The 15,510-nt window shown below is 46.7% G+C and overlaps 2 protein-coding genes across 3 annotated transcripts in view; both read right to left on the bottom strand.

The window, feature by feature from the left end:
• The window catches only part of LOC135547543 (interleukin-1 receptor type 2-like), a 42,996-nt gene extending 34,021 nt beyond the window's left edge, over positions 1-8,975 (bottom strand). For both annotated transcript variants that reach the window (XM_064976632.1, XM_064976634.1), the window contains exon 1: positions 8,737-8,975. In XM_064976632.1, the coding sequence (XP_064832704.1) occupies positions 8,737-8,746 (10 nt within the window). In that variant the 5' untranslated portion in view covers positions 8,747-8,975. The remainder of the gene's footprint in view (positions 1-8,736) is intronic.
• A 384-nt stretch (positions 8,976-9,359) lies between these two features.
• Positions 9,360-15,510, bottom strand: part of LOC135547542 (interleukin-1 receptor type 1-like) — a 35,346-nt gene continuing 29,195 nt past the window's right edge. Inside the window, 9 exon segments of the mRNA XM_064976631.1 lie at positions 9,360-10,157; positions 10,617-10,748; positions 10,751-10,789; positions 11,321-11,464; positions 11,673-11,818; positions 13,105-13,240; positions 13,439-13,501; positions 14,455-14,644; positions 15,312-15,492. Of these exon segments, the coding sequence (XP_064832703.1) occupies positions 9,682-10,157; positions 10,617-10,748; positions 10,751-10,789; positions 11,321-11,464; positions 11,673-11,818; positions 13,105-13,240; positions 13,439-13,501; positions 14,455-14,644; positions 15,312-15,492 (1,507 nt within the window). The 3' untranslated portion in view covers positions 9,360-9,681.

The raw sequence follows: 15,510 nt of genomic DNA, 5'->3' as shown, positions 1-15,510 counted from the left end.
AGATGGGTTAGGGCAGTGTGCAGTGTGGTTGAGATTGCGTCGTCTGTGGACCTATTTGGGCGGTAAGCTAATTGGAGTGGGTCTAGGGTGTCAGGTAGGGTGGAGGTGATATGGTCCTTGACTAGTCTCTCAAAGCACTTCATGATGACGGAAGTGAGTGCTACGGGGCGGTAGTCGTTTAGCTCAGTTACCTTAGCTTTCTTGGGAACCGGAACAATGGTGGCCCTCTTGAAGCATGTGGGAACAGCAGACTGGTATAGGGATTGATTGAATATGCCCGTAAACACACCAGCCAGCTGGTCTGCGCATGCTATGAGGGCGCGGCTGGGGATGCCGTCTGGGCCTGCAGCCTTGCGAGGGTTAACACGTTTAAATGTTTTACTCACCTCGGCTGCAGTGAAGGAGAGACCGCATGTTTCCATTGCAGGCCGTGTCAGTGGCACTGTATTGTCCTCAAAGCGGGCAAAATAGTTATTTAGTCTGCCTGGGAGTAAGACATCCTGGTCCGTGACTGAGCTGGATTTCATCTTGTAGTCCGTGATTTACTGTAGACCCTGCCACATACCTCTTATGTCTGAGCCGTTGAATTGAGATTCTACTTTGTCTCTATACTGACGCTTAGCTTGTTTGATTGCCTTACGGAGGGAATAGCTGCACTGTTTGTATTCGGTCATGTTACCAGTCACCTTGCTCTGATTAAAAGCAGTGGTTCGCGCTTTCAGTTTCACGCGAATGCTGCCATCAATCCACGGTTTCTGGTTAGGGAATGTTTTAATCGTTGCTATGGGAACGACATCTTCAACGCACGTTCTAATGAACTCGCACACCGAATCAGCGTATTCGTCAATGTTGTTGCCTGACGCAATACGAAACATGTTCCAGTCCACGTGATGGAAGCAGTCTTGGAGTGTGGAATCAGCTTGGTCGGACCAGCGTTGGACAGACCTCAGCGTGGGAGCTTCTTGTTTTAGTTTCTGTCTGTAGGTAGGGATCAGCAAAATGGAGTCGTGGTCAGCTTTTCCGAAAGGGGGGCGGGCAGGGCCTTATATGCGTAGCGGAAGTTAGAATAACAGTGATCCAAGGTTTTGCCAGCCCTGGTGGCGCAATCGATATGCTGATACATTTTAGGGAGTCTTGTTTTCAGATTAGCCTTGTTAAAATCCCCAGCAACAATGAATGTAGCCTCAGGATGTATCGATTCCAGTTTGCAAAGAGTCAAATAAAGTTCGTTCAGAGCCATCGATGTGTCTGCTTGGGGGGGAATATATACGGCTGTGATTATAATCCAAGAGAATTCTCTTGGTAGATAATGCGGTCTACATTTGATTGTGAGGAATTCTAAATCAGGTGAACAGAAGGATTTGAGTTCCTGTATGTTTCTGTGATCACACCACGTCTCGTTAGCCATAAGGCATACGCCCCACCACTCTTCTTACCAGAAAGGTGTTTGTTTCTGTCGGCGCGATGTGTGGAGAAACCTGCTGGCTGCACCGCATCCGAGAGCGTCTCTCTAGTGAGCCATGTTTCCGTGAAGCAAAGAACGTTACAGTCTCTGATGTCCCTCTGGAATGCTACCCTTGCTCGGATTTCATCAACCTTGTTGTCAAGAGACTGGACATTGGCGAGAAGAATGCTAGGAAGTGGGGCACGATGTGCCCGTCTCCGTAGTCTGACCAGAAGACCGCCTCGTTTCCCTCTTTTACGAAGTCGTTTTTTTTGGGTCGCCGGCTGGGATCCATTCCATTGTCCTGGTTGAAAGGCAGAACACAGGATCCGCTTCGCGAAAGTCATATTCTTGGTCGTACTGATGGTGAGTTGACGCTGATCTTATATTCAGTAGTCCTTCTCGACTGTATGTAATGAAATCTAAGATGACCTGGGGTACTAATGTAAGAAATAACACGTTAAAAAACAAAAAACTGCATAGTTTCCTAGGAACGCGAAGCGAGGCGGCCATCTCTGTCGGCGCCGGAAGTAGCAAGACACAGGTGCGAGAGAACGGAGATAACGGTATCGAGCAGGCAGACTAAATAACTTTTTTGCCCGCTTTGAGGACAATACAGTGCCACTGACACGGCCTGCAATGAAAACATGCAGACTCTCCTTCACTGCAGCCGAGGTGAGTGTAACGGCGTTCTTCTTTAGTTGAAAGAGAGTCGGACCGAAATGCAGCGTGTAAGTAACTCATGTTTATTAGTGAAGACAAACAAACGAACTATACACGAATAACTAATAAATACAAAAACAACAAACAGAACGTGAAACCTATTACAGCCTGACTGGTGAAACTAACACAGAGGCAGGAACAATCACCCACGAAATACAAAGCGAAAACCAGGCTACCTAAATACGGTTCCCAATCAGCGACAACGAGAATCACCTGACTCTGATTGAGAACCGCCTCAGGCAGCCAACCTGTTTAACACACACACCCCTAATCAGCTACAATCCCAACTACTACAAACCCCAATATGAAACTACAATACAACATAAACCCATGTCACACCCTGGTCTGACTAACTAATAAACTAAAACACAAAATACTAAGACCAAGGCGTGACAGAACCCCCCCCCCCCCCTAAGGTGCGGACTCCCGAACGCACCTCAAAACCATAGGGAGGGTCCGGGTGGGCGTCTGTCCATGGTGGCGGTTCCGGCTCCGGACGTGGACCCCACTTCATAAATGTCATTGTTCCTCCCCTTCGCGTCCATGGATAATCCACCCTAACCGCCGACCATGGCCGAATAGTCCTCACCCAGAACCCTACATAACAGAGGAGCAGCTCGGGCCTGAGGGGCAGCTCGGGCCTGAGGGGCAGCTCGGGCCTGAGGGGCAGCTCGGGACTGAGAGGCAGCCCAGCACTGAGAGGCAGCCCAGCACTGAGAAGAAGCCCAGTACTGAGATGAAGCCCAGCCAGGCAGTTGAATCCGGCAGATCCTGGCTGACTGGCGGATCCTGGCTGACTGGCGGATCCTGGCTGACTAGCAGATCTGGCAGATCCTGGCCGACTGGCGGATCCTGGCTGACTGGCAGATCCTGGCCGACTGGCGGATCCTGGCTGACTGGCGGATCTTGGCTGACTGGCGGATCCTGGCTGACTAGCAGATCTGGAAGAGTCTGGTTGACTGGCAGATCTGGAAGAGTCTGGTTGACTGGCAGATCTGGAAGAGTCTGGTTGACTGGCAGAGCTGGAAGAGTCTGGCTGACTGGCAGATCTGGAAGAGTCTGGTTGACTGGCAGATCTGGAAGAGTCTGGCTGTCTGGCGGATCTGGAAGAGTCTGGCTGACTGGCAGATCTGGCTGCTTCATGCTGACTGACGGCTCTGGCTGCTCCATGCTGACTGGCGGCTCTGGCTGCTCCATACTGACTGACAGCTCTGGCGGCTTCATGGAGACTGGCAGCTCCTTGCAGACTGGCAGCTCTAGCTGCTCCATGCAGACTAGCAGCTCTGGCTGCTTCATGCAGACTGGCAGCTCCATGCAGACTGGCAACTCCATGCAGACTGGCAACTCCATGCAGACTGGCAACTCCATGCAGACTGGCAGCTCTTTGCAGACTGGCAGCTCTGGCTGCTCTATACAGACTGGCAGCTCAGGCTGCTCTATATAAACTGACAGCTCTGGCTGCTCCATGTAGACTGGCAGCTCAGGCTGCTCTATGCAAGCTGACAGCTCTGGCTGCTCCATGTAGACTGGCAGCTCAGGCTGCTCTATACAAACTGACAGCTCTGGCTGCTCCATGCAGACTGGCAGCTCTGGCTGCTCTATGCAGACTGACAGCTCTGGCTGCTCCATGTAGACTGGCAGCTCAGGCTGCTCTATACAGGCAGGAGGCTCTGGCAGCGCTGTAGAGGAGGAAGGCTCTAGAACCGCTGAACAGGCGGGAGACTCCAACAGCGCAGGAGAGGGAGAAAGCGCTGGCTGCGCTGAACAGGCGAGGCGCACTGAAGGCCTGATGCGTGGTGCTGGCACTGGTGGTATTTGGCCGAGGACACGCACAGGAAGCCTAGTGCGGGGAGCTGCTACTGGAGGGCTGGGGTGTGGAGGTGGTACTGGATAAAGGACAGGCACAGGAAGCCTGGTGCGGGGAGCTACTACCGGAGGACTGGTGTGTGAAGGTGGCACAGGATGGACTGGACCGTGAAGGTGTACTGGAGAGCCTGAATGCAGGACTGGCACAGGACGTGCAAGGCTAGGTAGGTACACAGGAGGCTTAGTGCGTGAGGCTGGCACACTTTCCACCAGCCGACTAACACGCACCTCAGGACTAGTATGGAGTGTTGACCCAGGTGCCATTAAATCCCCGACACGCTCCGTCGGCCGAATATTATACCTAAAGCACCAAACTAGCAACTCCCTCATTAAACTCTCCTCCAATTTCCCCATTAACTCCTTCACAGTCTCTGCTTCGCTCACCTCCAACACTGGTTCTGACCTCCTCCTTGGCTCTTCACAATAAACAGGGAGAGTTGACTCAGGTCTGTCTCCTGACTCAGCCACTCCCCCTGATAGCCCCCCCCCCCAAAGAATTTTGGGGCTGCTTTTCGGGCTTCCATCCACGTAGCCGTGCTGCCTCCTCATACTTGCGCCTCTCCGCTTTAGCCGCTTCTAATTCCTCCTTGGGGCGGCGATATTCACCAGGCTGAGCCTAGGGTCCTTTTCCGTCCAGTTCCTCCTCCCATGTCCAATTCTCCAAATGGTGTAGCCTCTCCCACTGAAGCTGCTTCTGTTGCCTTTCGTTTAGCTCCTGTTTCCTCTTCGCCTGCTGCACTTTTGGGCGGCTACACTCCTCTGGTTTAGCCCAGGGTCCTCTTCCGTGAAGGATTTCCTCCCATGTTCAGGAATCCTTAATACGCGGCTCCTCTTTGCGCTGCTCCTGCCTGTTGACACGCTGCTCGGTCCGTGTTTGGTGGGTGATTCTGTAACGGCGTTCTTCTTTAGTTGAAAGAGAGTCGGACCGAAATGCAGCGTGTAAGTTACTCATGTTTATTAGTGAAGACAAACAAACGAACTATACACGAATAACTAATAAATACAAAAACAACAAACAGAACGTGAAACCTATTACAGCCTGACTGGTGAAACTAACACAGAGACAGGAACAATCACCCACGAAATACAAAGCGAAAACCAGGCTACCTAAATACGGTTCCCAATCAGCGACAATGAGAATCACCTGACTCTGATTGAGAACCGCCTCAGGCAGCCAACCTATTTTACACACACACCCCTAATCAGCTACAATCCCAACTACTACAAACCCCAATATGAACCTACAATACAACATAAACCCATGTCACACCCTGGTCTGACTAACTAATAAACTAAAACACAAAATACTAAGACCAAGGCGTGACAGTGAGTAAAACATTTAAGCGTGTTAACCCTCGCAAGGCTGCAGGCCCAGACGGCATCCCCAGCCGCGCCCTCAGAGCATGCGCAGACCAGCTGGCTGGTGTGTTTAAGGACATATTCAATCAATCCCTATCTCAGTCTGCTGTTCCCACATGCTTCAAGAGGGCCACCATTGTTCCTGTTCCCAAGAAAGCTAAGGTAACTGAGCTAAACGACTACCGCCCCGTAGCACTCACTTCCGTCATCATGAAGTGCTTTGAGAGACTAGTCAAGGACCATATCACCTCCACCCTACCTGACACCCTAGACCCACTCCAATTAGCTTACCGCCCAAATAGGTCCACAGACGATGCAATCTCAACCACACTGCACACTGCCCTAACCCATCTGGACAAGAGGAATACCTATGTGAGAATGCTGTTCATCAACTACAGCTTGGCATTTAACACCATAGTACCCTCCAAGCTCGTCATCAAGCTCGAGACCCTGGGTCTCGATCCCGCCCTGTGCAACTGGGTACTGGACTTTCTGATGGGCCGCCCCCAGGTGGTGAAGGTAGGCAACAACATTTCCACCCCGCTGATCCTCAACACTGCGGCCCCACAAGGGTGCGTTCTGAGCCCTCTCCTGTACTCCCTGTTCACCCACGACTGCGTGGCCACGCACGCCTCCAAATCAATCATCAAGTTTGAGGACGACACAACAGTGGTAGGCTTGATCACCAACAACGACGAGATGGCCTACAGGGAGGAGGTGAGGGCCCTCGGAGTGTGGTGTCAGGAAAATAACCTCACACTCAATGTCAACAAAACTAAGGAGATGATTGTGGACTTCAGGAAACGGCAGAGGGAACACCCCCTATCCACATCGAAGGAACAGTAGTGGAGAGGGTAGTAAGATTTAAGCTCCTCGGCATACACATCACAGACAAACTGAATTGGTCCACCCACACAGACAGCATTGTGAAGAAGGCGCAGCAGCGCCTCTTCAACCTCAGGAGGCTGAAGAAATTCGGCTTGTCACCAAAAGCACTCACAAACTTCTACAGATGCACAATCGAGAGCATCCTGGCGGGCTGTATCACCGCCTGGTACGGCAACTGCTCCACCCACAACCGTAAGGCTCTCCAGAGGGTAGTGAGGTCTGCACAACGCGTCACCGGGGGCAAACTACCTGCCCTCCAGGACACCTACACCACCCGATGTCACAGGAAGGCCATAAAGATCATCAAGGACAACAACCACCCGAGCCACTGCCTGTTCACCCCGCTATCATCCAGAAGGCGAGGTCAGTACAGGTGCATCTAAGCTGGAACCGAGAGACTGAAAAACAGCTTCTATCTCAAGGCCATCAGACTGTTAAACAGCAACCACTAACATTGAGTGGCTGCTACCAATACACTGACTCAACTCCAGCCACTTTAATAATGGGAATTGATGGGAAATGATGTAAAATATATCCACTTTAAACAATGCTACCTAATATAATGTTTACATACCCTACATTATTCATCTCATATGTATACGTATCATCCACATCCATATCATCCACTGCATCTTTATGTAATACATGTATCACTAGCCACTTTAACTATGCCGCTTTTTTACATACTCATCTCATATGTATATACTGTACTCAATACCATCTACTGTGTCTTGCCTATGCTGCTCTGTACCATCACTCATTCATATATCTTTATGTACATATTCTTTATCCCCTTACACTTGTGTATAAGACAGTAGTTTTGGAATTGTTAGTTAGATTACTTGTTGGTTATTACTGCATTTTCGGAACTAGAAGCACAAGCATTTTGCTACACTCGCATTAACATCTGCTAACCATGTGTATGTGACAAATAAAATTTGATTTGATTTGATTTGGATGTTTTTCACAGCAACAGTTACATCTATCAACAGAAGCGCCAAGAAGCGGGGACCCGCCTGAGCGCCTGCAATAGGCTGAGCAAGTCTAAACCACGCCCAGTCTCTACTCTGACAGGCCGGCTCGGAAGCCGGAACTACTACTGCCATCAGGGTATATTATAATATCTTTGTCAGGAACAAGTCAGTTCTCTGTTTTGCCCTGCGAGGTGGGACAGAGAGCCCGTATATACGAAAATTGCATTCACCACTTATTGCTTAGCAAATAAAAAAATACATAGTATACAATCGGTGACTCATTGTCATATTTATCCTGATACCAGATTCGAATTGACGCAACTCTAACAGATCTAACAAGAAACTAATGGTTAAAGCTGGAATCCTTAGACGCTACATCCATTTTTGAACTTGTATATGAATGATATACTGTATACCCATTGACTCTTATAGGATATAACTTATGAATCCCACATGAGCTTAGTTCAACTGTCGTACATCTTCAGAACCAAAATACAAGCTTGTTTTACTCCAATGTTTGTAAACAATGTAAATGGAAACATCGTGGATGGTCAGTGCTTGCATCCATAGCGGTGTCTATGAATTTGAGAGTCTATATTTCTCCAGGCCCATCCCTCAGGTGGGGGGACCACTTTGTTTTTGATTCAATTAAGGATTCTAGCTTTAAAGTAGGATTTCTTAGGATTTTTGGATTGTAATTTGAGAAAATGTCTATAATATATCTGCAGTAATAGTGGAAAGATAGTGTTTCACAGTATAACTTACTCGCCAGTGTTGTGACTGGCTGTGATATTCGCCTATTGTTTTCTCCCGCCAGAACGACATCTGTTGTCAAAATGGGAAAGCTGTTCTGACTTTGTGGCTATGTTATCTAGTAGAAATCCCTCTGTCAATTCCTGGTTGTAAAGATTCTACACTGTTCGCTCAATTTCTGTTCACGTGAGAAAACAAACACGAAAATAGTGTAGGGGATCTATAGATATCTACTAGCACAATAGCAGATACCCATAGACTTCCACCAATTGCCTTAACGCAAGTGAGCATTGGCTTAGCTCTTACCTCTAACTTCCTTCATACTGGACACATAAAAATAGTATCCACGAGTTCATCTGACTCTGGGGAAGTAGATAAAGGACCTCATTGCCAAAATATAAAAGTATCCTTTTAAGGCCTGCAGTATGAACAAGACTTGAGAGCCTCTAGGCAGACTTGCATAAATGGGGACTAGCTAATGAGCCATTGCAATTGAGACACACAAGCCCCATGGTGGAGTTGCTTCTCCGTGAGGACCACAAACTTTACTGAAGACACTGTGTTGTGGTAGCCAGGTGGACCTCATGACATCGCTGCAGGACCATTCAAAAATCTATAAAGTTTCACTTTTTATCAGAACTTTTAACATGCTGTTAATCCTTCCTAATGGCTTCATGCTACATAAGCCCAAGTGTACCAATAGTTCGCATTAACAATTGCGATACTTACATGAATCCATGTATTTTCTTAGAGATGATAAACCCAAGGTCCTCCTCTTCACTTTGTTTCACACTGAGTGGTTTCAGGCTCGCGGAAGTGTGATTTTAAGTTAGATTCTTCAGTTTGGCAAGACAATGCTAGAGAATGTTTTCTTGAGGTGTGAAACAACCTCAGCTGGATTTTCCCCCATTGGATTTTAGAATCCCCAGTACTCCTAACCACACTTTCTTTGAAATGGCCTACGATCACATTGGATTACAGTAAATCAGGTTACCAGTCACAGCCAGTTGTACCTGTATGTAAACTAGACAGAGCACGCAACCAACTTGTGCAAATCGCCACACCCTTTCTGGGAAGTTTCAGGACTGTGCTTTCATTAATAAATCATAAGGTATTTGTTAATAGTCAGCTCACCATTTAGGAAACATTTAATAGTAAATGCCAGTAAGCTGTTCATAAATACTTTGGCCTCATAACAAATAACTGCATCCATAAATATTAATTTAAACACATAGCTTCTCATTGGAGGATTAACAAATCTGAAAAAAAATATTTTAAAAATCCGAAATAAAGGAACATTGTTGGGAACATTTTTTAAGTAGACAAATAAAGACATCAAATACATTGTATAGAATGTACTGGGCTCTCTTTATTAAAGCTCTCTCACAGATGTGGTGTGTATGTAACACAGTGGTAAATTGTGTGTGTGTTTGAGTGGCTCTGCCAATATGTTCAGAATTAATACTCTTAACTGTGCATTTTACAACATTAATCGGTAGGATGATCAATCATCATCCCAGAGGATCAGTCCTCCAAAGTCTGATTCAATAATATTTCATGGAAATGTGTTGTGAGAGGCAAGAACAACATTTATACTCTCCATGGTATCAGAAGTCCTTTCATTCAACATTTCCTCATGTCTATCACTGTCCTCTCCAAAGCCCATCAATCCCATCACAAGTTCAACAGGCTGTTCTTCTCTGGGCACCTTGTCCTCATGCCCCTCACTGGCATATAATACCTCAACTCCTTCCAGAAGCGTGAGGACAAGAAAAGAGAGGGTGAGGAGAGAGGTGGCGAAGCCTGCTCCCCTCTCTTCTCCGCCACCTCTTTTCTCCACCTCCCACACCTCAACCCTTTGGTCCTCCTTGTCCTGCTACTCTTCCACCAGCAGACGGCGCCCTGGCGCTCCCGGAGGTGGCGCACCGACTCAGGGAAGAGGGCCAGCTGTGTAGGAGTGACCTCCTCCAGCTCCACCAGGACCACCTTAAGGGAGCCCTCCAGCAGGGCATGGTGCATGGCCGTCTGCCTCTCGAAGCTCTGCCAGGCCTCCAGGACAACATTGCTGTCACTGCAGAACGTAGAGCCAGAGTAGACCAGGAGGAGACACCGGCTGGCCAGCATGCTCTCCTCCACAGCATCTACTACGGCTAGAGTCAGGGAGGAGAGGAGGGAAAGGGGGGTCAGGGAGGAGAAGAGGGAGAGGGGGGTCAGGGAGGAGAAGAGGGAGAAGGGGGTCAGGGAGGAGAAGAGGGGGTTCAGGAAGGAGAAGAGGGATGGGGGGGGTCAGGGAGGAGAAGAGGGAGAGGGGGGGTCAGGGAGGAGTAGAGGGAGAGGGGGGTCAAGAGGAGGTAGGAGAAGAGGAAGAGGGGCAGGGAGAAGAAAAGGGGGAGGGGGAAAGAGAAGAGGGAGGAGGAGAGGGAGAGGAAGAAAGGGAGCAGGGAAAATGGTTATTAAAACATTGTCTAACCATTAAGATGGTTTCATAAGGTCTTTATGACTTCAAAAAGATTCCACATATTTCATCATCATGCTACATGTGTACTAATGCCAATGCTAAGATAATCTTGTGGAACCTGGAGACCCAGGGTCGAACCGAGATGTCTTACATTCCCCTGGTAGGCTGTCCCGGCCCAGTATGAAGAGCCTGTAGCCACACCTCCCCTCCAGAACCTGGGGCAACGTGTGGAGGGCAAACATCTCTGCCTCTCCACAGGCCCTGCCCCCATCCCCAAACAGACGGGGTAAGCCACGTACGCATCATACAGCTTCCCATCAGAGTCTGCCACATGCAGGACAGAGACAGGTAAAACAAAATAGGTGTGTTAGTGCTGGGCTGGAGCAAATGTCTCCACAAACCTGCCTAACAGAGGAGGCTTGGATATAAATGACATCATAGCCTATTCAGTGCCTCGTATGAATCTTCCTCTGTTTCCTCTGTCATGGAAAATGCAGTGCTTGCATACTGCAGATGTGGGATGTGCTACAGTACCTTGCTACATTTGCTACTGATTTTTCTTGTGGTCAGGTGGGGAGTGGGAAACAAGCAATGCAACATTCATGTGTGTGGGTTTAAGTGTGGGCCTGGGGGTTTGTGGGGAGACATGCTGTATGTGCATTACTGTCTGTATCTGGTGTAGAATGCATGTTTATGCGAGTTTCCATTTTGTGAATGCACAGTATGCAATGAGTCTGCAGATAGTATGTATGTGTCCGTGCGTGTGTGTGCATGTCTGCGTGTGTGTGCTCAGGTATGTTTCTATTGAGTGTACTTGAGCAGTATATGTGCGATAAACTGTCTCTCATTGTGTACCTGTGTTTGGGTAGAGAAGCGGGAACACCCTCCTTAGCGACAGCACAATGTCAATCTTAAAGCGATGGTAAATAACAACACTAACAGTAAACACCAATACCAGACTAGTCAGTAGTACCCAAATAGGGAACAGGTTGTTTGGATCTGTGCAGAAAAAGAGAGAAGATAGCATTTATACCAGTTTTTACCCAAGGTCAAGCTGACTGGCTTTAATTCTTCAAACAGTTTTCAAAAGTGGTGAGGTTGCAGTTGTTATAATACAATATCAAAACAAGAGTAAAGGGCCAGGATAATATGTGTGTGATCTCTTTTGAAACATTTTTATGTTATCTTCCAGAAAGTGTTGTGTTACCTGTAGGCTGTAGTGTGAAGGAGGCAGAAGGACTGCCTCTGTCGCTGGAAACCTTACACGTGTAATGGATGGAAAAGTCTTCCTCTTCCACCGTCAAGAAATTCAAATTACGCTCCAACCATACACCCTTCTCTTCTATGCACTCCCTGGTTTAGGGGGAGGGGAAGAAAAGACAGACAAGTTCCCCCTTGTGAACGCACACTCAAACCATCACGGCCACAGTTCATAAAATAGCAGTGTGTGTTATCTTAAGTTCCATTCAAAGCAAGCACTACTGTGTGTTCAGGTATATGGGTCCTATTGTAATCTTAGCGCTGTACCTGATATGGTACCAACAGTTTAGATACTATACAGTAGACCATCTATCTGGATGACACAGAATACATGTAAAGACCAACGTCAGAGTAGAGAAGCAGGTACGGGGAGTAAACATTAAATAAGGAACAGACATGGACCAGCATCAACACACAGATAACATAACAACATATGACAGGGCTGGGGAACTGACAGATATAGGGGAGGTCATAACACAGGTGATTGAATCCAGGTGAGTCCAATAATTTGCTGAAGTGCGCGATGAGGTAAGCAGGTGTGCGTAAGGATGGTGGCAGGAGTGCACAGTGCTGGGCAGCCTGGCGCGAGAAAGTGGTAGCAGGCGTGACAAGTGCCATGAAAAAGTATTTCTGATTTTCTCTATTTTTGCATATTTTTTATACTGAATATTATCAGGTCTTCAAACAAAACCTAATATTAGATAAAGAGAACCTGTGTACAAAAATAACATATATACTTATTTCATTTATTTAATTCAAGTTATGCAAGTGTGAAAAAGTAATTGCTCCCTTTCACTCTATAAGTCATTGTGCCATCTGCAATGACTGCAACCAAATGCTTCCTGTAGTTGTTGATTAGTCTCTCACATCGCTGTGGAGGGATTTTGGCCCACTATTGCATGCAGAATTGCTTTAACTCAGCGACATTTGTGAGTTTTTAAGCATGAACTGCTCGTTTCAAGTCCTGCCACAACATCTCAACTGGGATAGGTTTGGAATTTGACTTGGCCATTACAAAACTTCACATTTGTTGCATTTGAACCATTTTCATGTAGACTTGACAGTGTGTTTAGGATCATTGTCTTGCTGCATGACCCAGCTGCGCCTCAGCTTCAACTCACAGACAGATGGACAGAAAGTTGTTCAGGTTCTGAGGCACAGGGGAATTGGGTGGTGCATAACTTTGATAAAATGTGTAACTTTTATTTGTAAACTCAGGTTCCCTTTATCTAATATTAGGTTTCGGTTGAAGATCTGATAACATTCAGTATCAAAAATATACAAAAAAGAGCAAATCAGAAAGGGGGCAAATACTTCTTCACGGAACTGTCGAATTATTACATTGTGTATTGTGATGCTGTTGTGTTGTCTCAACCTACCTTTCTGATTCCTGAAAGATGCGCTCTGAGACAATTTTGGAAATTGAGTTCTCTCTTGAAATCCAATTCAAATTTGCACAATGTTTATTCCCCACACTCGGGACAAACACCCGACACATCTTACTGAAGGAAGAACCTAGGGGATAAACATTGAATTCTTCATTTGCATCATGAATTAAAAGAACTGTACAAACTCACGCACACACACACACACACACACACACACACACACACACACACACACACACACACACACACACACACACACACACACACACACACACAAAGATATGCACACACATGTACAGTACATGTTCTATAGTGGCTTCCTCACCCAAATCTGCTTTGATGATCTCATTGGCAGGTTCAACCACTTTGGGCTCCAGGCAATACTCCACTGAAATGATGACAATGATTCCAAAACATCATAGACAGACATACAGTGCCTTGCGAAAGTATTCGGCCCCCTTGAACTTTGCGACCTTTTGCCACATTTCAGGCTTCAAACATAAAGATATAAAACTGTATTTTTTTGTGAAGAATCAACAACAAGTGGGACACAATCATGAAGTGGAACAACATTTATTGGATATTTCAAACTTTTTTAACAAATCAAAAACTGAAAAATTGGGCGTGCAAAATTATTCAGCCCCTTTACTTTCAGTGCAGCAAACTCTCTCCAGAAGTTCAGTGAGGATCTCTGAATGATCCAATGTTGACCTAAATGACTAATGATGATAAATACAATCCACCTGTGTGTAATAAAGTCTCCGTATAAATGCACCTGCACTGTGATAGTCTCAGAGGTCTGTTAAAAGCGCAGAGAGCATCATGAAGAACAAGGAACACACCAGGCAGGTCCGAGATACTGTTGTGAAGAGGTTTAAAGCCGGATTTGGATACAAAAAGATTTCCCAAGCTTCAAACATCCAAAGGAGCACTGTGCAAGCGATAATATTGAAATGGAAGGAGTATCAGACCACTGCAAATCTACCAAGACCTGGCCGTCCCTCTAAACTTTCAGCTCATACAAGGAGAAGACTGATCAGAGAAGCAGCCAAGAGGCCCATGATCACTCTGGATGAACTGCAGAGATCTACAGCTGAGGTGGGAGACTCTGTCCATAGGACAACAATCAGTCGTATATTGCACAAATCTGGCCTTTATGGAAGAGTGGAAAGAAGAAAGCCATTTCTAAAAGATATCCATAAAAAGTGTTGTTTAAAGTTTGCCACAAGCCACCTGGGAGACACACCAAACATGTGGATTGGATTGGGGGTATATGGTAATAATCTGATCCTAGATCTGTGGTTAGGGACAACTTTTATGAGCTGTGCCAACAATACTCACCGTCCACCATACTGTTGATGGTCTCTGAGATTCTGCCGCTGAGCCCTTCCAAGTTAAAGGTCATGGTGCAGGTGTAGAACGCATTATCCTCAAGGGTGACCACTGTTACTCGGAGTAACTCCATAGTACTGAGACTGACATAACTAAACCTGTTCCACAAGGGATCATCTTCCACAATGGGTTCACAGCCCTGGCAGGGTTAAAATAGAAATGCACACTGAAAGGTAGTGGTAACGGAATATGGCTAGTAGTACAAAATGAATATACAATTACAGATCAATTCTGATAATGTCTTACCTTAGAAGAACTACTCTCAGAACAATTCAATGCAGTACAATATGTGAGAGCAATGAACAATGTAAAGGGTATGTGCAGTACTGTGTCTGTTGGAACATTGTCTCAAATGTAGTCACTAGTTATTACTAGTAGTAATAACCCTACATTCCTATAGTTTTAAACACAAATTAAGCATACATAGAAACTGACTGGATGGCTGAAAAGAAAGAGTTCAAACAGACTTTCCAGTACTGTCAGGAAAGGGCAGACTGGGACCAGAAATCCGCCCGGGCGTTTCTGACTCACCAGACCATTTTTCCATTGAGGCCCGACATTGGCCCATTTTCTTTCCTTGAGGCCCCCAAAAGGCCAGTTTTTCTCATTGTGGCCCCCATTCTTAGCCAGATAATTATATTTTTGTACAAAAAAAACTAGTTTGACAATTCCATTGGGCTAAAAATGGACCAGGCCATCCACCATTTTCTCAAAATGCCAGATGGCTAGTTCGCCCCTGCTGTCAGGTGTCCCCTCTCAACACTCTCCTATTGCACTGCACTGTCTGTTTACCCCATTGGACTCACCTTGTACCACTGGATGGAGTAGTTGTCTACTTCCCTGATATGGTCACTCAATGGGCAGTTCAGGAAAGAGGTGGTTGTGTTGGTCAGGACCTGTTGGGCCTTTTCTGGTCGACCGCATTCTTCTGGGTTGGTGTGGTTCACAATCAGTAAGGCAACCTTCTTGTAGCACTCGGAGGGTAGTCTGTTATCAAAGGTAACA

This window comes from Oncorhynchus masou, chromosome 10, assembly GCF_036934945.1.
Source record: "Oncorhynchus masou masou isolate Uvic2021 chromosome 10, UVic_Omas_1.1, whole genome shotgun sequence".
Classification (NCBI taxonomy): domain Eukaryota; kingdom Metazoa; phylum Chordata; class Actinopteri; order Salmoniformes; family Salmonidae; genus Oncorhynchus; species Oncorhynchus masou.
This window is presented reverse-complemented; position numbering and strand designations above follow the sequence as displayed.